At 34.2% G+C, this 26,110-nt stretch overlaps 1 protein-coding gene across 2 annotated transcripts in view; it reads left to right on the top strand.

Moving 5' to 3' along the window:
- rbfox1 (RNA binding fox-1 homolog 1) overlaps positions 1–26,110 on the top strand; it is a 263,123-nt gene that overhangs the window by 132,669 nt on the left and 104,344 nt on the right. The window contains exons 1-2 of one of the 2 annotated variants that reach the window (XM_056453543.1): positions 2,698–2,839; positions 12,518–12,760. In XM_056453543.1, the coding sequence (XP_056309518.1) occupies positions 2,807–2,839; positions 12,518–12,760 (276 nt within the window). In that variant the 5' untranslated portion in view covers positions 2,698–2,806. Of the gene's footprint in view, positions 1–2,697; positions 2,840–12,517; positions 12,761–26,110 lie in introns of those variants that run through there. The other variant, XM_056453542.1, reaches the window with a different exon arrangement.

Below are 26,110 nucleotides of genomic sequence, written 5' to 3'. Positions count from 1 at the left end.
TGAAGTGGCACTTCATGGCCCTGGACAGAAGCCAGCTGACTGTCTGGAGTGAAGGGGCAGCACGCTGGCCCTTAAACACTTGCTCTTGCTCATATGCGAGCTCACACACACACAAGGAGTGCCTGTGGAGAGAATCCTGCATTGAGCGAGAGGAGAAAACAAAGGTGAAGGTTGATCGAACGTCCAATCTATAGGAAAGAAAGGGCGGGCCCAGCAGGGGCTCAAGAAGGCCTTGCCTCAGCCGTTTTCCTTTTTTTTCGAAGTTGGCCCAGGATTTCGCTGTGCAAGTCAGTGTGTTGGGAAGAGCAAGGACAGTGGATCTTGATCCTGTTTACCTCTCAGCCCAGCCCAACAAAATTCTACTGTATTGATGGATGGCAAAGGGGTCAGGATTCACTCAGACTGTATTTGCTGGTGCACATCCTTACATGAACCAAGCAATGAACAGAACTTTCCATATAGAGCACCAAATACTTGATTAAATAAATATTATGGTTCTTGTTTACTGCAATGCTTTTCTCACCTAGAGGTTTTGCCTTGCTTCTAGTCCAAATATCTACAAATTCCTAAATCAAGAAGCATTTTCTAGACAAGTAAAAAATATTGTCTTGTTTTGAGCAATAATGTGCCCAAATTGAGTGAGTTTTTCCTTAAAACAAGCTAAATAATCTGCTAATGTGGTAAGAAAAAAAAGCTTGTTTTCGCTTTAGCTTTAGCTTGTTTTAAGAAATAATATGGCAAAATTAGGTCAGTTTTTTCTTAATTCAAAACAATATGTTTTGCTTGTATAGAAATTGCTTTTTGAATTAAAAATATTTAGATATTCAAAATAGAAGCAAAAAATCTAAATAAGAAAGTATTTTTGGGTTAAAGGGATCAATCATACACAATGTAGATTTTAGATTGCGTGATTTTTTTCGAGAACGAGTTTTCGAGAATGATAAAAGTTCTTGGTAGATTTTTTGAATTGGTTGAAAATGTTGAATATTTAGTTTTGATTGAAGTGTATGGAAAAATATTTAGTAAATGTATTTATTAGTAATAATATAAATAAACATGCTAAATTGTGTAATATAATTATACTTTTTATAAGAATTTAAAAGTTAAGTAAAAAATTATTTTGTTTTTGGAAGTTAGATTATTTTTAACTAAAAGTTATCATGGTATAACTTTATTTTGATGGTCCCTTTAACGCATTTTGTTCAATTTAAGCCACATTGCAGCCACATGTCAACTAATTCTCAATAGATTATAACACAAATGTACAAAAGGAACCATCAAAATAAAGTCTTACCGTTATTATTTATTTTATTTTTCTTTTAATTGATAGATTTGTTTTCAGAGAAATTATGATTTTTGATGAAAATTTCCATTTGTTTTTAAATACGTTTAGAAAAATCACTTGAATTTATGAACTTTATGCAATTCTCCTCTGATACTACCCCAAAAATAAATAATGTATAAATTATTATTATTATTATTATTTTATTATTATTATTATTATTATTATTATTATTATTATTATTATTATTATTACTATTATTATTATTATTACGATTATTATTATTATTATTATTATTATTATTATTATTATTATTATTATTATTATTACACTGTAAAACCCAGAAAGTTAAGGTAACTCAAACCGTTTGAGGAAACCGATTGCAACAAACCATTTAAGTTCAAAAACTAATCTTAATGAGTACTGTGAACTTGATCCATTTGAGTAAACCAAGCAATTTGAGCACAGTAAAACCCTATAAATGAAGAGAACTTAAACCAACTGATTACTGTAAAACCCAATAAGTTAAGGAAACTCAAACCAATTGAGGGAACTGATTGCAACAAACCATTTGATTTAAAAAATGAATCTAAATGATTACTGTGAACTTACTCCATTTAAGTTGAAGTAATATAGTATTTCATTAACGCATCATTACCTTCAAAACTCTTTTCAAATGAGTAGAATTAACTTTCAGTAAATTTTGAGTTAACTACACTCATTTCATTTTATAAAGTTGACTGTTGGGTTTTGCAGTGTATTATTATTATTATTATTATTATTATTATTATTATTATTATTATTATTATTATTATTATTATTATTATTATTATTATGTGTTCATTATATTTTAGATTTCTAGGCTTTAGAGCAAATCTAGATTTGTTATTTTCTTTGATTTTTTTACTGTAACATAATATGTACATTTTCCTTTTTTACTTACATGTTTAGACAAGTATTTTGTATAATTAATTCTATATTTAATTATTATATAATTGATATATAATTATTAGAATTTTCCATTTTTAAATTAGAATTATTTTATCCTTAATTTTATTAGTTTATTCATTCATCCATTCATGCATTGATTTATTTAATATATTCCAGGCTCTTCATATCTTCAAAACCTCACAAAGAAGTAATTGTTCATTTTCCCAAATTCATGAAGCGATACAAATCCTTAAGCCGCACATTCACAAACAACAGCAGCAGCTTTTGCACTGTTTCACAATCTATACATCACAACTCTGAATTAAACGTAGTTTTGGAGCTCACCAAACGGCCTAGCGTTTCAGAGGCTCACGCATTAGTTATGAACAGAAAGAGAGAGAGAGAGAAATTTTGGAGCCCAGCTTTCACTTGCATTAGTTCCCTCCTTCTTCTCCACCCCTCCCTTCCCTCCCACTCACATACTCACACACTCACTCGCTACACACACAGTGCCGAACACACACCCTCATCTATAATTGATGCTTGCTTTAGGCAGATGCTGCAGGGATTGGGACTAAGGCAGCTGCTTAGTTTATGGAGGAAAAAGGGAGCAAGATGGTGGAACAGGTATTTTTTTTTCTCCTGTTATTCTGCTTACCAAGCGCATTACTGCATTTTTTTCCTCCTCCTGCCCGTCTTGCTTTTGTGCTGCGGCTGCACAGTAGAGCGGGGCGGCTTGTGTATGACAGCATTCGAGTGTGTGCGTATGTGTGTGTGTGAGAGAGAGAAAGAGTGAGAGCGTGCGCTTTGAAGAAAGAGGGAGCCCCCTTCAGCAACTCTTTTTCAGGCTGCCTTATCAGCAGCTGTTTTGCTTTCCATCTCTTCTCCTCGTACCTTCTTTTTCCTTGCTGGTTTTCCATCTCCAAGCTTCATTCCGGGTCGATCCAAATGGCTAAACTCAAATGTTGGCAGGCACGATCATTTAAATGAGCCGGGTTCTGTCATCCACCCTGAGAGATGGAGCGAGCGAGTTTGTCGGGCTGCTCTTCAAACGCTTTATTTGGCCAAACACAAGCGCTCCGAAACGTACACCGTTTTAGTGCCTCTGCGCTCCACCTGGCTTTCCATCATTTTTAAGGCATCAGCATGCGCTTGAACTCATCGCGACCGTTTGCGAAATTTAAAGCGAGGGAGGCGTAGGACTGGTTGTGTGTGAAATTATGTTTGCAAAGTGTCATAAAAAGCCCTTTACCAAAACAAAGCCGCTTTTTATAGCTGCGTGTGTTTGGTAAGTGTTTGCCTGGAAGCCGAGCGCAGTGAAGTGATGAATCCAGCGTGCTGCCACGTAAAACATATTTCAGTCCTCCAAATGTGGTTCTCATTAGGGTGGAGGCCAAAGCATTTAGCTAAGCCTGACTGTCTGCCATTGCTTTTTTATTTTTTTTTTCTCTCAGTGTTTGCCAACAGCTATTTTACGAGGGCCTCCAAAAAAAAAAAATCTCTTGACTATTATGACCACAAATGTAGACCCTCCCAGTTGACTTGCACCGGCAGGGGCTTCCCACACCGCTGAGGCACCTCTGTCTTTTTCGCTGACTTTCCTTCCACCCTCCCTTTAACGTTTTTGACACTTGTGCATAAAGAGTTTAGCACTCCTGATCAAATGATAGTCTAATTATGGCGTGGTGTGCCTGCTCTTGAATATCAATGTGTTACGCGAAGTGCTGATGGTGTTAATGGGAAACAGCGTGATGTGTGTAACATCTGCTTAAGGAACAGCAGGGATTTTTTTTACAAGGTCCCGTTTACAGAGTAGCAAGTTGCGGCTTTCCTCCTGGCTCTTCTCGACTCGTTCTCGACTTGCCAAGAATGAGAATCCTGTCATTATTTACATGTCATTCCCAAGCTGACTCGGGAGGAATCTAAAAGGTGAATTTTTGGAGAACGTCTTGGCTGCTCTTTGCAGCATTCACACTTTTGACAAACACTTTCATCTAAAGTGACTTACAATGCATGCTTTTTTCCAGCCCGAAATATAAAGGAAAGTAACTATTTAATCTGTTGTCAGAAAAGTGGCTAGTTTGTATGAATTTGTATGATTTCACTTACATGAAAACAAACCTAGATCCCTAATCCTACCCCTCATTAGGGCATAAGTAAATCATATTAAAATATATAAATGTGATCATACAAATTAGCCAATAAATCAAAAAGTTATGAGTGATGAGATTTACACTCGAAATGTGTATTTAAATACACTGTGAAAAGCTGTTGCTTTTAATAAGAGAGTAAATCCATTGCCTTAAAGGGCACCTTTTTTTCAAGAATTTCTGCTCAAAACATCCATCAGATTATTTATTATAACTTTCAGAATATTGGAATTTTCTTCTCTGAACACATTGTAGGTGTTTTTGTTGCCTGTGCCTAGTTCTCTAGTTCTCCTAGTTCTCTCTAGTTCTGCTAGTTCTCCCCGCCCACCGTTCCCACGTGCTTGTCAGAGTGTGCCTGAATCTCTGCCTCGAGTGCGTCAGGTAAACAGCACAGTGACAGACATGAAAAAAGCAGATATCACGTAACGTTTGTGAGTAATACTACAGTAAGAACTTTCATAATGATTATTTGATGTATTTGTTGTGGAAATAATTCAAGCCTTTCTGATATGATGAGTCACAAACAATGTCGTTACAAAGTTCATGCACATACACAAGGACACACACACACAAAGTGCACGCGTTTAACTTTGCACTGTTTTGGCGAATGTGACAGGATACATGGTAATATCCACTGCTGTATGGATATCCATTATGTTAATGTACAAATTAAACCTGATTTAACATCCACGAAACGGGGTTTGAAACATCTTCTTTTATAATTGAACTGACATGCATCTGTGGTGATAAAGACGGTAAAATCGCTGTAATTCATTTCAAACAGGCATTGTTTTAAAAAAATTTTAAACTTGTAAAACTCATTCCTGATCACATTTGATGATGATTGATGATCACAGAGAGCTGAACAGATCTTTTAATCCCAGTTGCTTTGCGCACGTCCTATGTTGTTGATTATACACATTACTATGGAGACATATTAATAAGCGTCTGTGAGTCAATTCGGTGGGCGGGGAAACTGCACTCCTACATCACATTGCGGTCGGCCTTAAAATGGGAGGGATTTGGATCCTTTTTTACGTCAAGAAATTAAAAAAAAAAAAAAAAAAGAAAAAAAAAGAGACTTAATGTCACTTTATATCACTTTAATATGTCAGTGGACACACTATACATACACAGTTCTGTCCAAACAGCTTACAAAACAAAATTTTCAGCATAGGTGCCCTTTAAAAGTCATTAAAAAATAAAGTAATTCTGTGGTGTTACATTTACTTAACTTAATTCTTATAATTTCACACATAGTTCATATACTTAAAACGTTTGAGGAAATGGGTTTACTCAATTATTTAAAGTAAAGTCAACTAATTGCTTTTTACAAGTGTACCCACTTGTTTTCATTGGCCTATTAGGAATTTTATTTTCGTTGGTTTTATGTCTTATTTGTGTTTCTATTTTCTCTCCATCTTTTGTATTTTTAGTTTTATGATACTGTAAAGTACTTTGGTCATCAGTCTTGTGGCTGTTTTAACCATGCTATATAAATTATGTAAACTTGAAAACGTGAAACTTGATTGTATTCTTGATCATCAGCAGCAACATGTTCAGTTGTTAGAGCAGTGAATGGGAATAGCAGCTGTCAAGCCTCAAAGGGATAATTCACCCAAAAAATGAAAATTCTGTCATCATTTACTCAACCTTTGCATGATTCAAACCTTTGGTAGTTTCTTTCTTCTCTTAAACACAATAGAAGATATTTTCAGAATAAAGAAACTCATGAAGGTTAGGACAAATAAATAATGAGTCGATTTTCAATTTTGGGTGAACTATTCATTCAAAAAGGATCCAGAAGTACAGTAAAAGTACCATAAATGTGGGCCATGTATGGTATCAGTGGCTACTGAAGACACACTCAAGCTAAATTTGGATATTATTTCAGAAATAAAGGTACAAAGGGTCTGTTATGGCTTGAATCTTGAAAAGAAAAGAAAAGAAAAAAACAGCAAACAGAATAATTCCATCATAAACGTAAATAAAAACTCTGTATTTTAGTAAATAAGCCCCATAAATAAATATATTGAAATGTGCACTGCCAACATTATTAGTTTCGTAAACTGTAAAATCACTTCTAATGAGTGGACATGGCAACACTTCAACGTCACGCACTAGAAAGCAGCCCTACAAACATAAACAAAATGCCTCTGTTTACTGTGGTTTAGTTAAAATTACTAACCATAATGATTTCTCGGTCACTATGATGTAACTTTGGTCAAAAATAGCATGTATCAAATATGCAAGACTCCAAATATTGATATGATTTTAAATGTTTTTGTCACTCCTGAAACCGTAAAGAGTGTATGTGGCCTATATTTATTCTTAATTTACAATACAAACCTTATAATTAATGATAACTTTGTGAAAGAAATAGTGTCAATTTCAATAGTTTTTTTATTCCTCATCAGTTTTTTTTTTCATTGCACACAAATGATCACATGATAAACATGATCAAGTCTGATTTACAAATATTAATTAGTTCAGTTTACAGTAGCAGAAGAAAAAGCGATCAAGTGATTGTTTGACAGATTTGACTCTTCGTTAATGGATTAATTGGAGCCAATGTTGAGCTTTTAAATGAGTTAATAACATATCAGTCTGTTCCTCTCACAAAGCTATTGTAGAAAGTCAGATTTGGAACAGCAATAGGGTGAGTAAATGATGACAGGTTTTAATTTTAGGCTGAGATGTTGCTTTAAATCACGGATAGAATGATGGACTTTCTCTCCTTTTATCCTACGCTTTATACGTAGGGGGTGTTTTTGTAGTGTGGCATTATAGTCAGAGGAGAGAAAGTGGTGGGAGAGAGTTTTTCCATTTAGTTTAGTGTGTACAGTTGTCCCGTGTCAGAGTGTGTTCTCGACAGGCCTGTGGGTGATGGGATATCTCTGCCTACATAAATCCTGGTTTGGCACAGAGAATATGTGTGTGTGTGTGTGTGTGTGTGTGTGTGTGTGTTTATGTATGAAGTGAGTTTCCTGTAAAAAAAATAACAAATTAGATAATTTTCTTGCTGAAATGTCCACTCTGATTTCATCTTCATCATCCTGGTAATGTAGATGTTGGACTGAAACAGATGATATTAATTTATATTAATTTACACTGACGAAGGGCAGAGGGTTGCTGAAAAACAACTGAGGGATTTCAGCTGCTGTTTGGGCTTTCATTTCCTTTTTACACCTCCCATTCTTCATGTGTTCAATACATTTCCCCTTGTGTCATTTCATTTTATTACACATAACTTAATTTGTAAACTAATTAGATTTGTTGTCTTTTCATATATGGATTTCTTTGGTTATTACCAACATCTGGTAAAAATACAATCAACAGCACCTTAAATATGTTTTCTGAGAAAAATGGTGACGTGTTCAATACTTATATACAGAGTTGTGCTAGTTACTGAAAATAGTAAGTAGTTAAAGTTACTAGTTACTTCATATAAAAGGAACTTAATTACTTTATCAATTACTTAGACCAAAAAGTAATGCTTTTCTGTTAAAAGTAACTTAATGCTTCCATTAATGCCTTTATAACGTCACTTCAGTGCTGCATGGAGAATACACTGTTGACCAGCTTCACAGTTTTAATTAATTTGCATTCTCACAACTAAAACACAAGACAGACTTAAATAAAAAGTTATTTTTAAAACAATCATTTATTTAAGTCAGACCAACAGCACAAAAAGTGAAAATATCACAAGGTTATAAAGCAGCAGAATAATATTTTCAGAAACAAAAAAGTTTACTAAAGTTACTTCAGCGTCATAAAAGTGTATAATAACCCTTTTAACGTGTTCCTTCACTACTTGAATTTGAAAATAGTGACTATAAACAACAAACACTAAACCTCTATGAAATAAATAAATGAAAGTCATCTGAATTATCATTCAGAATCAATTTGATGAAACTCAGCACCAAAAAAAAAACTGCTATTATAGACAACCATACGCTTTATGCATTTTAAACAAAACAAAAACATAACAGCTGCTCAAAAATAAAATCTATGAGCAATTTTCAAACTATCCACAAATGAAATGTGGTGTTGAAAAGTAAGCTCTGTATATTCAAAGTGCAAAATCTGCTGTTTTATAACAGCTATAAAAATATGTGAAACGATGAAAAAATAAATCACAACATTTTTCTGAGCAATACAACACTATACATTTAAATAACGTGTTCTGAATATATATCAGAAATGTGTCTCTGTGCCTACTAAACTAGTCAATTTTGTTATACAGATAACAAATGTGTGCTTATTTATTTAAAACAACAAACATAGTAGTATTAGTAATAGTAATGTAATAATAGTAATATTAATAATCTCACTCTCTCACGCACACACACTCGGCCTACCTCTCGCAATAGGTCTCTCTCACGTGCACACTCGGCCTACCTCGCACGCACCCAGTCTCTCTGCTTTCGCTTTACTTTTAGTCCAGTCTGGCACCTTGTACACAACGCGTCTTCACTAATCCCACAATGCGTTGCTGCTGTAAACAAGAAGATATGAGCTAGACTGCATCCAAATTAATGAATTTACCAAGTAACAGACAAAAGCATCATATTGTAATGGTAACGGAGTTACTATATTTTAAAAGTAATGTGTTACAGTATTAGTTACTGTCAGAAGTAATGCTGTTACATTACTTCTCATTAATGCGTTATTGACCAACGCTGCTTATATATATCTTTAATGTCTTTTTGTTTTGGTATTTATAGATTTTTCTCCAAAGATGTTCCTAAAATCCTGAAATATTGAAGATGAAATAAGCAAATTCTTTCTTTACATTACCAAAAATCAAGTCAAAAACGCATATTCTGCCAGTGTTGTTGGCAGAACACTAAGCTAAGTCAACACTCAACTAAGACTATATAAAAAAATAAATATATATATATATATATATATATATATATATATATATATATATATATATATATATATATATATATATATATATATATATAAAATAGAAAATGTCATGAATTTAATGTATAAAATACTAGTTAAATTTATAGATAAAAACAATAAAATAAAAGAGTTTTACCTGATTAAAATGGATGAGAAACATAAACAGATCACAAGTAAATTCATAAAATGAATGTTCAAATGAAAACACATAAACACATGAAATAATATTTATAAATACTCTAACGTAGTTCAGATCAACTAAAATAAGACTGACCTTTAAGCAAAACGTTTGTTCAGATGGACGACAGAACAAAACACACCATCTACTTATACAAAACCATACAAAGAAATCTGCCAGCACCTGAAGTATACACAAATAGCATCCACATCAAATCCACACACAGCTGTTTGATGAATGTATTCTTCATCAAACTTCCCCATTATCTCAATCCTTCTCTGTGTGTGTGCGTGTGTTTTCATTCTGCTAATCTGCCATTGTTTATTGATAGCGAGTGCTAATTTAGCCAGTTTTTTTTTTGTTGTTTTTTTTTTGGTCTCTCGAGTGCAGCATGCAAAGTGGCGGTTTAGTGTTGATTTGGTGTGTGGGGTGGAGCGACGTCTCCATGCATAAGTGGATAATCCGGGTGCTGGGAGGTGGATGAATTGGTCCTGATCAAATAAGAAAGCTCTTCCTGAGATAAAGGTCTGATGTGTGTTGTTTGTTCGTGGGTGTGCTTGTTCATTTGTTGTCGGTCCGGTGCATGCTAACACTGTAATTTAATTGGCACAGCTGTATGGGTGAACTTGTGTTTGAAGCCGAGCGTGAGCTTCACTAATGGTTTAACACACAGAGGGCACGACTGATGCCAGATGAAGCATTTGGTTTGTGTGTGTGTGTAGAGGGCATTTATGAATCAAAAGTATGCAGACAACCCCTTATATTATGCATGTTTGATGTATAAAGCCAAAGACTGTCTTGTAGTCCACACTATTGTATACATTTTGTCCAGTTATTTGAGTTATGACTAGGCCCATCATTGAGGCGATTTATTTTCTTGTGTAAATGTGTGTAAATTTATATTTATTCAGTTTTTAAATTAATTTCAGTAATATTATTGACTAATATGAAAGTGTTCTTATGATTTATTTACAATACAGTTTTTCTAAAGTAGTATTTTCTGTATTTTAGTAGATATATGATATGAGAGACTTGCTTTGTTTACCAAATAAGTGGATCTAGATGGATTTTGCATTGTAAACATTAAATAAAATTTAAAATGTTTTATTTTTTATTTCAAATATTAAGTTAGTTAGTTTAGTTATGATACTCCCAAAATAATTCTGTATAAATCAGCAGAGTTTTTACAAAATTCTCCGCAGAAATAGCCAAAAAGTCCACAGATTCTGTCTGGCACTAGTTATGAGCCATAAAATGCTTACTTTTGAAGTATTTGAAAATGCTGTTGTTATTGTGTGAACTGCAAATTGAAAAGTTTGTGCGATGTCATGCATTAGTAAAAAGAAAAGGAAAACCTGAAATATATCCTTTAATATCACACCCCCTTAATCTAGAAGTGTGTGTTTTTTTCTGTAAAAAAAAAAGTCATGCATGAGTACTTGACAACCAAAACAATTATGGTGAACTACAGGACTGAAAGTGACTGGCTTGCATATCATTTTTAGCATTTTTATTATTTCCGTGGATCTGTGTGAAAGAAGATTGTTTTGACAGCAATGTGATTTGTATGTGGAACTTTTTAACAAATGCAAAGGAAAATATTTGTCAGTGTTTATGTAAATCTGAGCAAATCCCATGGACTAAATGAAGCTAAACACCTTAGAAAGGCTTCAAAAGGAACAACCAATTATACTAGATTGTATATTGTAATACATATTACATATATATTTGTAATACACAAATATTCAGCGCTATTGTCTTTAAAGTATTTTCAGTTGCAACTGTTACGACTTCTTTATATTAGACTAGGGACTGAAGTAAGTAACATTTATATTGAGACAATTTTGGTGTAATATGGGAGAAGAAGAAAACTGTGCATCAACCAAAGTACTGCCAAAAAGACAATAATTTATTATACAAAAATCAGAGATAAACAGAAAATAGCAATAATAAAGAAGAATAATATAGAGAACAACAAATAAGCACAAAAGGCAAATTTTATACAATTTAGGATAACAAAATAAAACAAAAACAGTAAACCCAGCAGGGAAGAGAACAAAAGTGGCGCTGAAAGAAAAGAAAAGAACAAAACCAAAAGTCAAAATAACTCAGTATAACCCTTTTACTACCTAACTGAAAACAAAATAATCGAAAGCAAGTCTTCGGCGGTTTGACACTATAACTACCGAGGCAGTCATTTGACCAATTTAGATTTTTTTTTTAAATTATTTTTATAATTTTTGAATTGTTCAGTTTTAGTTTAGTGCTGTACAAAAATTTTGGTCACTGGGTCAGATTTTGTGGTTTTGCTTCTAAATTCTAAATTGGTGCTTTGTGCATGTGAATCATGCCAACAGATGTAACAATTCGACCAATTGCTGCCATTTTTTTTAAACTATGTTTGTGATGTCATCGAGAAGGCAGAGCTTATAAATAACGTCTAGAAATAAACAATAAACACTGATTCTAAGGGAACAATCTAGGCGCGAAGTCAAAATTAAAAATTTGTTATACTAGATTGTAAACAAAATATCTGCCATATAATAGCACAAATATTCAGCGCTATTGTCTTTAACGTAGTTTCAATTGCAACATTTAGCACTAGAGCTCCCGAGGCAGTCATTTTGACCACTTTTGAAATTAATTTTTATTATTTTCATAATTTTTTAATTGTTTAGTTTTAGTTTTGGTCACTTGGTCAGATTTTGTGGTTTTGAATTCCACTAATTCTTGGTGTGTTGTGCGTGTGAATCATGCCAACCTAGATGTAACAATCCAACCAATCACTGCTCTTTTTGTAAACTATGTTCTTGATGTCATCGAGAAGGCAGATCTAGTAAATAACGTCTGGAAATAAACAATAAACATTGAATCTAAAGGCTCTATTTTAACGATCTAGGCGCAAAGTCAAAACCAAAAATGAATTATACTAGATATTCTAAACAAAATATCTGCCATATAATAGCACTACTGTCTTTAACGTATTTTCAATTGCAACATTTACCACTAGAACTACCCAGGCAGTCATTTTGACCATTTTTGAAATGTTGTTTTTTTCAGGGTAATCAAGACGCCCCAGCACCCCCAGAAACCATGGCCCAGCCTTTCCCATCGGCCCAGTTCGCTCCCCCTCAGAACGGCATTCCTGCTGAGTACACGCCATCCCACCCTCACCCGACCCCAGACTACCCGGGCCAGACCTCTGTGGCAGAGCACACGCTGAACATGTACACCCCTGCCCAAACGCACAGCGAGCCCAGTGGACCAGACAACAGCATACAGGCCGTCTCCGGCACAGCCACAGTAAGCAGCGCTCGCTCATCTATATCTGTCTCTGACTCTCTTCTTGATGGCATTTGCTCGTCATGGATCAGCCTTTTTTTTCAGATTGTGTTGTGGATTGAGCTGCCCTCCGTGATCTGCCCTCCAAGGACATCAGTGCTGTAGCTCGCCCTTAATATTTCATATGTTTCAGGGCATTTCCATGAATAATTGACCAGCTTTGTGTTATTTTACCAGCTTGGGGTACAAAGTGCTCTCGCCGAGTTTAGTTTGGCGCGGTTTTCCCTCTAGGTTTTTAAAAAATATTTAATAAAGAGCATTTTCCCATCCCAAAATGGTACTTCTGCATAGCAACGAGATATCAATGCGGACTTTTGGTTTGTAAGATCAATGGTTTGATCCAAAAGTTAAAGTTATGGCATTATTGTGTATACCGTCGTGTTGTGAGCAAAATATTATCTGTCATTTTTTTTTTTTTTTGGCTATTAGTTATTAATTGGCTTCAGATGTCTTGATATTTAATTGAATGAATGAATGAATGAATGAATGAATGAATAAATGAAACTAACGAATGAAAGAAATGAGCAATCTATGAATGAATTATATAAATGTTGGTTTATTCATTTATTCATTCATTCATTCATTCATTCACTCTTTCATTGCCTTTTTAAAGCTACCACATGGTGTTGTTTCTGGTATTTAATAATTAAGTCCATTCATTCATTCATTCATTCTTTCATTCATTCATTCATTCACTCACTCTTTCATTGAATTTTTAAAGCGACCACATGGTGTTGTTTCTGGTATTTATTAATTAAGTCCATTCATCCATTCATTCATTCATTCATTCATTCATTCATTCATCCATTCATTTATTCATTCAATCTTTCATTGAATTTTTAAAGCTACCACATGGTGTTGTTTCTGGTATTTATTAATTAAGTCCATTCATCCATTCATTCATTCATTCATTCATCCATTCGTTCGTTCGTTCATCCATTCATTTATTAATTAATTAATTCATTCATTCGTTCATCCATTCATCCATTCATTCATTCGTTCATCATTCATTCATTCGTTCATTTATTCATTCATTCTTTCACTCATTTTTTCATTCATTTATTCATGTTAATTCTTCCATTGAATAATTCAATCATTTAATAATTGCATTGTGTGGGGTTATTAGATAATGCATTGCAGGACAGTTATAGGTCGGTCGAGTGAAATATTTCAATGTAAATTGTTACTTGTTATTGAAATTATCTCTTCAATGTATAGGGCTATGTATAATTTATAAGATGATACAGCATTACATAGTATCCAAGTGCATCTCATTGACTGGGATTTTTTAATTATTCAACTAAATACATAATTCATATATTACATTTAGTATTTTTGTTGCATCTTTTGAAGATCTCATTCTACAGCAAACACATGATGGCTTGGAAGATACTGGGTGGCTTCTTGCCTCTTATGCTGATGATACACAGGGCAGCTTTTTGGGCGATGTTGCTGGGCAATTTCACAAAGTCACATTTAAGAAGTAAGTATTAAGTATTATATCTATTGCCCATTGCCCTAATTAGTTACCCTATTTATGGCATCATTTTCCAAAGTTGCCCAGCAGCGTTGCTCAAAAAGTTGCCCTGTGTATCATCAGCATTAAATATGTTGTTATTATGTTCATAATTGTTGAAATGTTCAGTTTTAGTTTAGAGCTGTACAAAAAATTAGGTCACTTGGTCAGATTTTGTGGTTTTGTCAACCTAGATGTCACAATCCGACCAATCGCTGCCCTTTTTTTAAACTTTGTTTGTGATGTCATCGAGAAGTCAGCGCTGTTTTGTACAAATGTTTTGTACTGGCTGTCTAGTCCCCCGAAAACCCCAAACCTTCCCAGCAGACACACAATGTCATAAGACACTAATATTAAGTTAGATTTAGGTCACAAGCATCTATGGACAACGTTATTTTGTCGTCCAGTAACGGAGTGAAATGATGTTGATATTTGGTTGTTTTTAGGTTGTGTTGGAAAATGACCAAAATCCAACGTAAAGCCAACATCTTAAACCAACGTCATATTGATGTCAAAAACTGACGTTTATTTGTCAGGTATGGCAACCAAAATCCAACGTCTGATAGATGTCATATTGGTAACGTTCAAACAACGTCAAGCTCTAACATCACTAGACTTTGATGTTTTGTTGTTTTTAGGTTGTGTTGGAAACTAACCAAAATCCAACGTCTGATAGATGTCATAGTGGTAACGTCCACACAACTTCAAACTGTAACATCATTAGACGTTGATGTTTTGTTGTTTTTAGGTTGCGTTGGAAACTAACCAAATACAGTACCAACGTCTGATAGATGTCATATTGGTAATGTTCACACAACATCATTGGACGTTGACGTCAGCATGACGTTGGGTTTTGACGTCAACCCAATTTTCATTTCCAAACAAACTGCAACGTCCCACAACGTTGTGATAAAACGTCAATCTGATGTCATGCTGACGTCCTGTGCCTGCTGGGTTATGTTGGATGAATAGTTTCACCTACTGTACAAGCACCTTTACCCTTTCATTTCTTTCATTTCTTCATGTTTGAAAGCTGTTTACAAATCAGTGAATTGCAGGTTTTACAAAAAATTTACAAGTTTAATACACAAGTGCAAAAGCACAACAGTTTGCTCGTTTCTTTTAACGAATCTCCTGTTGTATCTCATAATTAGGCTATTTGTTCAACAGACAGACTGTTTCACTGATTTGAAGGAAAATGTGAGCTTTCTTGCGAGACAGCGGCCAGATTTTCATTGCCTCTCTTGCCTTAGTGTTCAGATTTCTGTTTTAGTGCCAGAGCAGAAGGGAGCAAAACCACATCTGGAAAAGCCATTATTTTCCCCCCTGCCTCTCTCTCTCTCTCTCTCTCTCTCTCTCTCTCTCTCTCTATCTTTTTCCCTCACTTTCCGAGACTAGTGAGAGAAAGCAAAACTTTACCGACATCCAAAGCAATGACCTCATCTGACTGGTGCTGTTTTTAGATCCAACTCATTCCTCACAAGTGATTCTTCATCTGCAAACAAAAGAGGCTCAGACTGTGATTCTTCCCCGGGTCTGGTCTTTGTGTGTTTGTTGGAGTAAACGATAACTAATCAGTTCCTTTTTTACTGTATAGTAATAGATTGTTTTCATCAGTGTTTGGATAGAGCGCAGTGGATTTCCCATATAATCTCTGTGGTCAGTGTGAGTGCATGAGCTTGTGGTGGATTTCTGGATGTGAAACAGCGTTTACTTTCCACAAACAACATGCAATATAAAATCTTAGGAACATTTTACAGTAAGTTTCCGATAGTGGCCACAGGAGCTAGCATGAACTGACAATGAGAAAAATATTATAATTTTTCCAATCTTCATGTAGGTTCATGTTAAATTCTGCACAGTACAAGAGTAGCAAGAGTACATGGTCAGTAAGATGTATGTATGTATTTATTTATTTATTTATTTATTTATTTATTTATTTATTTATTTGTTTGTTTGTTTGTTTGTTTGTTTGTTTGTTTGTTTGTTTGTTTGTTTGTTTATTTATTTATTTATTTATTTATTTATTTTGCCCTAATAACACATTCAATACCTGTACTCTTTTTTTCTCAGTCCAGTAAGCTATTTTGTAACACAGAATAAGATAAACAATATTTGTCAACATTTAAAGAATATCGAAAGTTAATCAGTAATCAAGAACAGTCCAGATTTTTTGATTGCTACTGTAATGTTACTGTTGTGTTCACTAAATGTCATGATTACTCAAAAGCAAAGTTTATAAAACTTAAAAATACAAAGTATTCTAAAAAAGTACTGCAAAGGTTTGTCAATAGGTATACATAAAGTCCCAAAAGTGTGAAAAATATGGAGAAAAGGTTGAAAATTTTGCCAAATTGCCACTGATAGTAAGTATTTTGACACCTTAAGGTATAGTACTTTGCAGTTTTATAGCTGGGATGAAAATGACCAATGATCAAACATGTCAAATTAATCTCATAAAAATGATAAATAATAAATACATAAATGATATGTATTTAAGGTCTAAAAGCATTTGTTCCATTATTAATGTTTTAGAAATTTATTTATTTCTCTTTTCAGCTTTTAAATAGACCAAATATGTAGAAAATAATACCTCAGAAATTATTCAGTACATTGCAAACATTATAGCAACATGGTATGCAAAGAGTTTATTGTTTAATAGTTTAAGAAAATTCTAAAAACAATTTGATCAAACAAAACAAAGCTAATTTGCGACAGTACTATTGCAATCTATACTAATACCAGTGTTGGGCACGTTCCTTTAAAAGAGTAATTAGTTATAATTACTAGTTACTTGTCACAAATAGTAACTGAGTTACATAATTATAAAAGTAACTAATTACCAGGGAAAGTAACTATTGCATTACTTTAAAAAAATCTAATAGTCAAATGGCTATAAAACACATTTAAAACATTGTACACTAATGTACGCTTTTTTAATGCTTTTGTGGGACAATGTGAGTGGTAACGGCAGCATGTCCTCAACTATATATCTAGATATTATTTTGTTTAATTCTGTATGAGTAATAAGTGTTTGCAGTGGAGAAAAAAAGTTTTATTTGCTTTGTTGTTGTGGCTTCGTCTTCTCCTTTTGTAGCAGAGCTCACGTTATCACCTGCATAACCACTAATCTTGTGGCGGCATGTGAACCTACACTGGTCTCATGATTCTGTTTGGTTACAATTATCATTCCATTGATTTGTTCAATTCGATATCTCAGTGCATCATGGTGCATTGATGATGCTTTCCATACACAGTTTTATATTTTCTTCACAGCACAGCAATTCTTGTATTAAAATGTATAAATAGCTTTATATTTATATACTATTTGTAATACAATTTTGTCCTTTAATACAAACAGTGAGAACTGTACCTTTAAAAAGTCAAGTACATGCACAGAACAACATGAGCATTTATAACAAATAAACAAATATAAATATCCCATTCGCTTTCTGAGCCTTGTCTAGCGAGTTCTTTCTTACGACCTTATTATTGGTCAAGTGCTCAACAGAAAGGGCTGTGATTGGCTCTAGCGCTCTGGTGCTGTTCACCGATGAGTGACACTGATAAACGGCAGCGCCGATCACAGCTGATTCATGATAGACGCAATGGAGACAACTCGCCCTGCAGACACGTGCTCGATCGTGTCTTGATCCACAAGTATTGCTGTAACAGCCACGAGGAGAGGAAACGTCACGCCAGCAGGTCAAATAGGTCACAGTGAGAGAGAGAAATGGAGTTTGCTTTCATTTTCTCAATCCCAGTGAAATAGGGGCTTCTGCTGTAAGTGTCAGTGAAAGACTGATCCAGCAAACAAACACGCAGTGAAATTGTGCAGTTTCTGCATTTTTAAGTAGTTGGAGCGTTGTAAAGACTTGCGCTCGCCTCCCTTGCCATAGTAAGCTACGGCTACATAGCGCATATGAGATAAATTATGTCAGTACATAATAACCGGTTATGATTATTACTGAACCGATACCGAATTTTCCGCGTCTGCATCACGGTGCACTGAAGAAACAATTAATTTTGACACCCCTACTACTCAGCTTGCATACTGTTTTTACCATACTACTGTATATAGTATGGAAGTATGCGATTTCAGACACAGTCACACGTACACACACCCCAGAGAAAGAGAGGTGCTATGGCTGAGAGAGACTCTGTTCACATGAAAACCGCTTCAGTATTCTCAATTATACTAACGCACATTTTATTATCAGTAATGGTAATGACGTTGTACGGGGGAAATAGTCATTCATTTGATTACTCGTTACTGAAAAAAGTATCGCCTTTAGTAATGCCGTTTATTCATAGCGTTGTTATTCTCATCACTGATTAATACATATTTAACAGTTTTCAGTTCCAAAAATGAATATTTGTTTGGAATTAACAATGAAGAGTTATCTAATCAGTTAATAAATATGACTTAATGTTTAATGTAATAACAAAACTTGTTTTATTTAAGAAACATTTAGGATTTAAACAAAAAACTTTCTAATTACAACAATACAGTAGCATTTGAACAGTTTCTCCTTCTCACAGATTTGTTATGACTGGTGTTATTAATTGTCACCTTCTTTTCGGGACATTAGTCATCAGATTCTCAGTAAACAGCACGGGTGTAATGACGGTCACAGACGCAGAGGTGAACCTTCAATTTGACCGACCTGAGTGGTTGTTAAAAGCGGCCCACTCACAGATCATTTCGGGTTCTCCTAGTTTCAGACAATACTGAAAGTGGGTGAGTTGTTTACTGTGTAATTAGCCCGTCCATTGCTGCCTCTTTGACCCATTCAGGCCGCTTTGTGAACATGATAGCCAGGCATTATCTCATTGACTGTAATCAGCCAATCACAGCGACGAGGAGACGCTGCTCGCAGTCATGTGACCTTCCTCCACTATTAGATGGTGTCACTTCGGAAGGATAAATGTTTTATTTGTTCTTATTTTTAAATAATATACTGCAAAAATGCTTTTCTTAAGTATATTTTCTGTCATGTTTCTAGTCTAAATATCTAAAAATTCTTTAATCAAGAAGCATTTTGTGGACAAGCAAAAAATATTGTCTTGATTTAAGAAATATTATGCCAAAATTAAGGAGGTTTTTCCTAAAACAAGCAAAATAATCTGCTAATGAGGTAAGCAAAATAATCTTATGTCAAAAGGAGAAATACGTTTATTTAGTTTACCTCATTGGCAGATTATGTTAAAAAATATATTTTTTAAATATTATTTTATAATAGTGATTGTCTAGAAAATGCTTTTTTAGAAACTAGAAAACAAGGCAAAAAAAACTCAGTAAAAATGCATTTTTGATTAATCTGTGTATATTTCAGCTCAATGCTTGCTGTTCTAACTATTGTCACCCCCCCACCCCACCCAACCCTACTTTCCCTCCTTTTAAACAGGCGACACAGTGGCCAGTGATTAGCACTGTTGTCTCACAGCAAGAATGTCCCTGGTTTAAATTCCCTTCCAAACCAGGTGACATTTCTGTGCTGAGTTTTGCTCGTTCTCTTCGTGCTCGCGTGGGTTTTCCCCAGGTCCTCCGGTTTCCTCCCACAGTTCAAAAACAAGCACCCTAAATAGTTAATCCAAAATATTTTTAGCCAAGCTCTGAGTACACCTCTCCTCAGTCATCGAGATCTACCTGAGCTCAAACTCCCCTCTCGCCCTGCAACGGGAGGGAGCCCAGGGCTCGAGGATCTTATAAGCTCAGGGCTCTCTCCTGTGACAGTATGCCAAACAAGCTTTATTATCAATCATCAGCTAAGTGTGAACTCTTGAATAACATGTAAATATGGGATCAACAACATCTGATTGCACCAGAGTGAATTTTTCTACTTATAACATATAAATGTGGGATTCACAACATCTGATTGTACCAGAGAGAATTATTCTACTTATACCGTATAAATATGGGATTCACAACATCTGAAAAGGGTTGCAGCCTGAGTGAGAACATACCACTGTAACACTTTATTTTGATGGTCCATTTGAGTGTTAATAGACTTTCTGCTTAATATCTGTTGATACTGATCCGTCAACAGACATTTAACTGACTATAAGAAACTGCAAGTAAGTGTCAACTTACACTAACCCTAACCCCAACCTAACAGTCTACTTACAATCTAATGAGAATTAGTTGGCATGTACAGTAGATGCAATGTAACTTAAATTCAACGGGCCAACAAAATAAAGTGTGATCCATACCACACAAGAGGGTATAATTTGTATCTAATCCTAAATCCTAACCCAAAAATCCCATAGAGACAGAGTACTGTAGGGCTGTGCAATATTGTGTTTCAGCATCGATATCACAATGTGAACATTCGCAATAATCACATTGCAAGATATGCAATGTTGAGTCTGCATTATAATTTATCATTGGTATGTGATTGAGGCATGTGAAAGCACTTGGCATAAGGAATTGCACTTTTTTTTTTTTTTTTTTTTCAGTTAATACACCTGAATATTGTTAGACTCAGAAAACTTTTTATTTCAATTCAGTTTTTTTCTTTATTGTATTTATACATGCTTTTAATTTGTTTATTAGATTTTATGCAGATGTACCCGCCTACAGAATCATTCCAATCAATCTAAAAGGATAAGATCTTTTCAAATAGAAATATTCAAGTCATCTGGTGAAACTGTTCTCATATTGCAATATATATCACAGACTAACAAGATATCGAAATGTTAGATTTTTCCAATATCGTGCAGCCTTATTGACAAGTATATGACATCTTTTAGCTCAAGCTACATACTGTACATACACTTTCAGAAATAAAGGGACAAAAGCTGTCATTGGGGTCTTACCTTTTTAGTGTACATTTTTGTACCTTCAAGGTTGACTTTTGTAAGTTTAAGTTACTGTGAGGTGTACATTTGTACTTTTTAGGTATTAAATTTTGGTATTATAGTATGGTATTATTTATCTTTTAAAGACCTGTTAGGAACAAAAATGTACCTTGAAATTAAAAGGTACCACCCTAGTGACAGATTTTGTACCTTTATTCCTGAGAGTGGACTTAAATGGTCAATTCAATTCATGCAAATGTGTGTCAAAACTCAGTGAGTACTCAGATGAACCCTCATTGTTATGTAAGAAATGAACGATAAAGAGTTGAGAATGAAAATGCATGTTTAGCATATTCCTGCTGCTGACTGCTGCTTATCATCGTTATTAATCAAACAAAAAAGGACAAGGACAAAATCACTCACTGCTCTTGACTGAAGGAGTTTTATAGCTTTAATAAGAAACAAATTAAGCTTGATTCTTACAATTCTTCATATTATTTTTTTCATATTATTTATCTATTAAAATAAGCGAGTTTGGTTTCTTTTTTTCTTCTGCTTTTTTCATTCTTCTATGGAATTGATAATGTGAAATTACTTTATCTCATATATATATACATATGCAGTAGAAGTCAGAATTATTAGCCCCCCCTGAATAATTACCCCCCCTGTTTTTTTTCCCCCAATTTCTATTTAACGGAGAGAAGATTTCTTTCAACACATTTCTGAATATTCATAATGTTTTTAATAACTCATTTCTATTTATTTTATCTTTGCCATGATGACAGTAAATAATATTTTACTAGATATTTTTCAAGACACTTCTATACAGCTTAAAGTTACATTTAAAGGCTGAACTAGTTTAATTAGGTTAACTAGGCAAGTTATTGTATAACGATGGTTTGTTCTGTAGACTTTCGAAGAAAAAAAATATCTTAAAGGGGCTAATAATTTTTACCTTAAAATAGTGTTTAAAAAAATTAAAACTGCTTTTATTCTAGCCAAAATAAAAATAATAAGACTTTCTCCAGAAGAAAAAATTTTATCAGACATACTGTGAAAATTTCCTTGCTCTGTTAAACATCATTTGGAAAATATTTAAAACCGAATAAAAAATGCTAAAGGAGGCTAATAATTCTGACTTCAACTGTATAATTATCACTATATATATATATATATATATATATATATATATATATATATATATATATATATATATATATATATAAATGAACCTCATTAAGCCTAGGGTTTATCAACAGCATTAAAATGCTATTTTGAGAATTGACGACATTCATCGACAGATAAACTTATAGATCAAATTTCTCATCAAAACAAAAATAATGGAATTGATGGATCTTACAGAATAATTCACTTGCACTACACCATCTGTTTTTTAAGAACAATTCCCATACTATCATTGTATGCAACCTGCAGCTTATGCAGCTCCTTTTTAAAATTATACCACAGAGGAGCTATGTATAAAGAACTGCAATAAGTTGAACACAACTGAACACAAATAAAACTTTCTCACCAGCATATTTGCTTGAGCGTATAACATTTTCGACGTTCCCTGTACATATCATCATCATCACTCATATCTTCAGTAATAGCATGCATTAATTATTTAACAGTTTTACTAATATTTAAAACTTGCCCTGACAAATAAAAGCTGGAAAAATCAAATCTCGATGTTCTTTGGTTCTACATGTCATGTAAACACTCTTTTTTTAAATATATTGCACATCATATCCCTGCCCATAATCTGCTCGAATATTAGACAGCTACTGAAAACCAGCGCTACTTGAGGAAAATATAACCACATCATCAGCATACATAAATCAATGTAATGTTTCAAATAGCATCACCAAGCACACATCCAGTCCTACATTCACTTAATTCATCAAAAAACTCACTAATTTTCTTCTTCTTCCTTAAAAAAGGTTACTATTACACTTACACATTTTAGCGATCAAGTAATTTCACAATCATCAATACCTCTTATGGCCCTCTCATAATTATTTTAAATAGTCTTGATTACAATATTTACTAAAATAATCATGATTATGATTTTTTTTTCTATAATCGAGCAGCTCTACTACTATTACTATTACTATTATTCCTATATTACTCTTATTGTTGTTGTTAGTATTGATGTTGTTTATTATCACTGCACTAAGACGTGTTTTCCTTCTTAATTCAGGCTGTTATTAATTATGGTGGCTTGAAAAGCCAGCATACTGTTATCTATCTTAAACTTATTATTCTTCTTCTTCTTCTTCTTCTTCTTCTTCTTCTTCTTCTGAGACTAATTTCTAAGTGTATCTCCTCCTAGGCCTTTCAAGCTACATACTTCAAACTTTCGTCAAACCTTCAAACTGGTCTGACTCGGGTTGCTATATCTTTTCTAACTGATCCGACCTTGGGTTTTCCGAAAAACGACCCAGAAAAATCCCAAAAGTCCCATTGACTTAACATTGGGTCAAACTTTGTGAGCTCATAACTCTGCATCAGACTGTCCTACAGACTTCTAACTGGACTCATTTAACTCCGTCTAGCCAGCAGCCAATAACTGATGACTTTTTAACTTACTAGCCACTCCCTAGCAACCACTTACAGCACCCTAGCAACTGTCCCATAGACTTCCATTGTAAAAGACTCCCATTTACTTAACATTGGGTCAACCTTTGTGAGCTCATAACTCTGCATCAGACTGTCCTACAGACTAAAGTCTGGCCTCATTCAACTCAGTCTAGCCAGCAGCCAATCACTGATTACCTTTAAACTTACTAGCCACTCCCTAGCAACCAATTTCAGCACCCTAGCAACTGTCCCAGAGACTGTGACTAGCTATTCTAACACACGCTAACAGTTTTAACATCCTACTGACATGCTAATCTTGCTAGAAAGGTGCTAGCAACACGATAGTGACATGCTAGTCATGCTAGTAACATGCTAATTCATGCTAGAATCATGCTAACAACATGCTAATTCATGCTAGAAACAAGCTGACTCATGCTAGAATCATGCTAGTAACATGCTAGTTACATGCTAATTAATGCTAGAATCATGCTAGTTACATGCTAATTCATGCTAGAAACATGCTAATTCATGCTAGAATCATGCTAACAACATGCTAATTCATGCTAGAAACATGCTAATAACATGCTAATTCATGCTAGAAACATGTTAGTAACATGCTAGAATCATGCTAGTAACATGCTAATTCATGCTAGAATCATGCTAATAACATGCTAATTCATGCTAGAATCATGCTAGTAACATGCTAATTCATGCTAGAATCATGCTAGTAACATGCTAATTCATGCTAGAAACATGCTAGTAACATGCTAATTCATGCTAGAATCATGCTAGTAACATGCTAATTCATGCTAGAAACATGCTAGTAACATGCTAATCCATGCTAGAATCATACTAGTAACATGCTAATTCATGCTAGAATCATGCTAGTAAAATGCTAATTCATGCTAGAATCATGCTAGTAACATGCTAATTCATGCTAGAATCATGCTAGTAACATGCTAATTCATGCTAGAAACATGTTAGTAACATGCTAATTCATGCTAGAATCATGCTAGTAACATGCTAATTCATGCTAGGATCATGCTAATAACATACTAATTCATGCTAGAAACATGCTAATTCATGCTAGAATCATGCTAATAACATGCTAATTAATGCTAGAAACATGCTAGTAACATGCTAATTCATGCTAGAATCATGCTAGTAACATGCTAGAAACATGCTAGTAACATGCTAATTCATGCTAGAATCATGCTAGTAGCATGCTAATTCATGCTAGAATCATGCTAATAACATGCTAATTCATGCTAGAAACATGCTAGTAACATGCTAATTCATGCTAGAATCATGCTAATAACATGCTAATTCATGCTAGAATCATGCTAGTAACATGCTAATTCATGCTAGAATCATGCTAGTAACATGTTAATTCATGCTAGAAACATGCTAATTCATGCTAGAATCATGCTAGTAACATGCTAATTCATGCTAGAATCATGCTAATAACATGTTAATTCATGCTAGAAACATGCTAATTCATGCTAGAATCATGCTAATAACATGCTAAATCATGCTAGAATCATGCTAGTAACATGCTAATTCATGCTAGAATCATGCTAGTAACATGCTAATTCATGCTAGAATCATGCTAGAAACATGCTAATTCATGCTAGAATCATGCTAGTAACATGCTAATTCATGCTAGAAACATGCTAGTAACATGCTAATTCATGCTAGAAATATGCTAGTAACATGCTAATTCATGCTAGAAACATGCTAACATTATGCTAATTCTTGCTAGAATCATGCTAGTAACATGCTAATTCATGCTAGAAACATGCTAATAACATGCTAATTCATGCTAGAATCATGCTAGTAACAAGGTAATTCATGCTAGAATCATCCTAGTAACATGCTAATGAGCAACCACTCATAATACTTTAGCAACTGCCTAGCAACAACCTAGCAACACCTTAGCAAGCACTTAGAACAACCTAGCAACTGCCTACCAAGAAACATGCCAATCTATACTAGAAACATGCTAACATAAATGTACTTATCTATGCCGACTGTTTCAAACTTCATAAAAACTGCTTCAGTTATTTACACTTTAAAACGACTTCAAACTTTTAGACTCGGCTTTTCAAGCCACCATAAAGTTTGTCCTCAAACTTTAATATCTAGTTCAAAAATGCACACCATACTGACTTTCTGGTCTCAAAATTCACCAGCCATCAGCGGAGTGTTTTATTTTCGGGCTCTGCTTGTAGACTCACAGATGATGGTGTAGTTTGACTTAGACAGCAACTGTGTTTTATCCTAGTAATGTTGCTATGCTGAAAATAGCACAAACGACATCATCTCTGATGTCTGATACTATCATTTTTTTTTGTCTCCTTGGTTCACCGAGTACAGGAAAGCCTCAGTATTGTACCTCTGAGCTATTTTGCAGT

This window comes from Danio aesculapii, chromosome 3 (genome assembly GCF_903798145.1).
Source record: "Danio aesculapii chromosome 3, fDanAes4.1, whole genome shotgun sequence".
NCBI classification, from domain to species: domain Eukaryota; kingdom Metazoa; phylum Chordata; class Actinopteri; order Cypriniformes; family Danionidae; genus Danio; species Danio aesculapii.
Note: the sequence above shows the minus strand (reverse complement) of the source record. Positions and strands in the feature narration are given on the sequence as shown.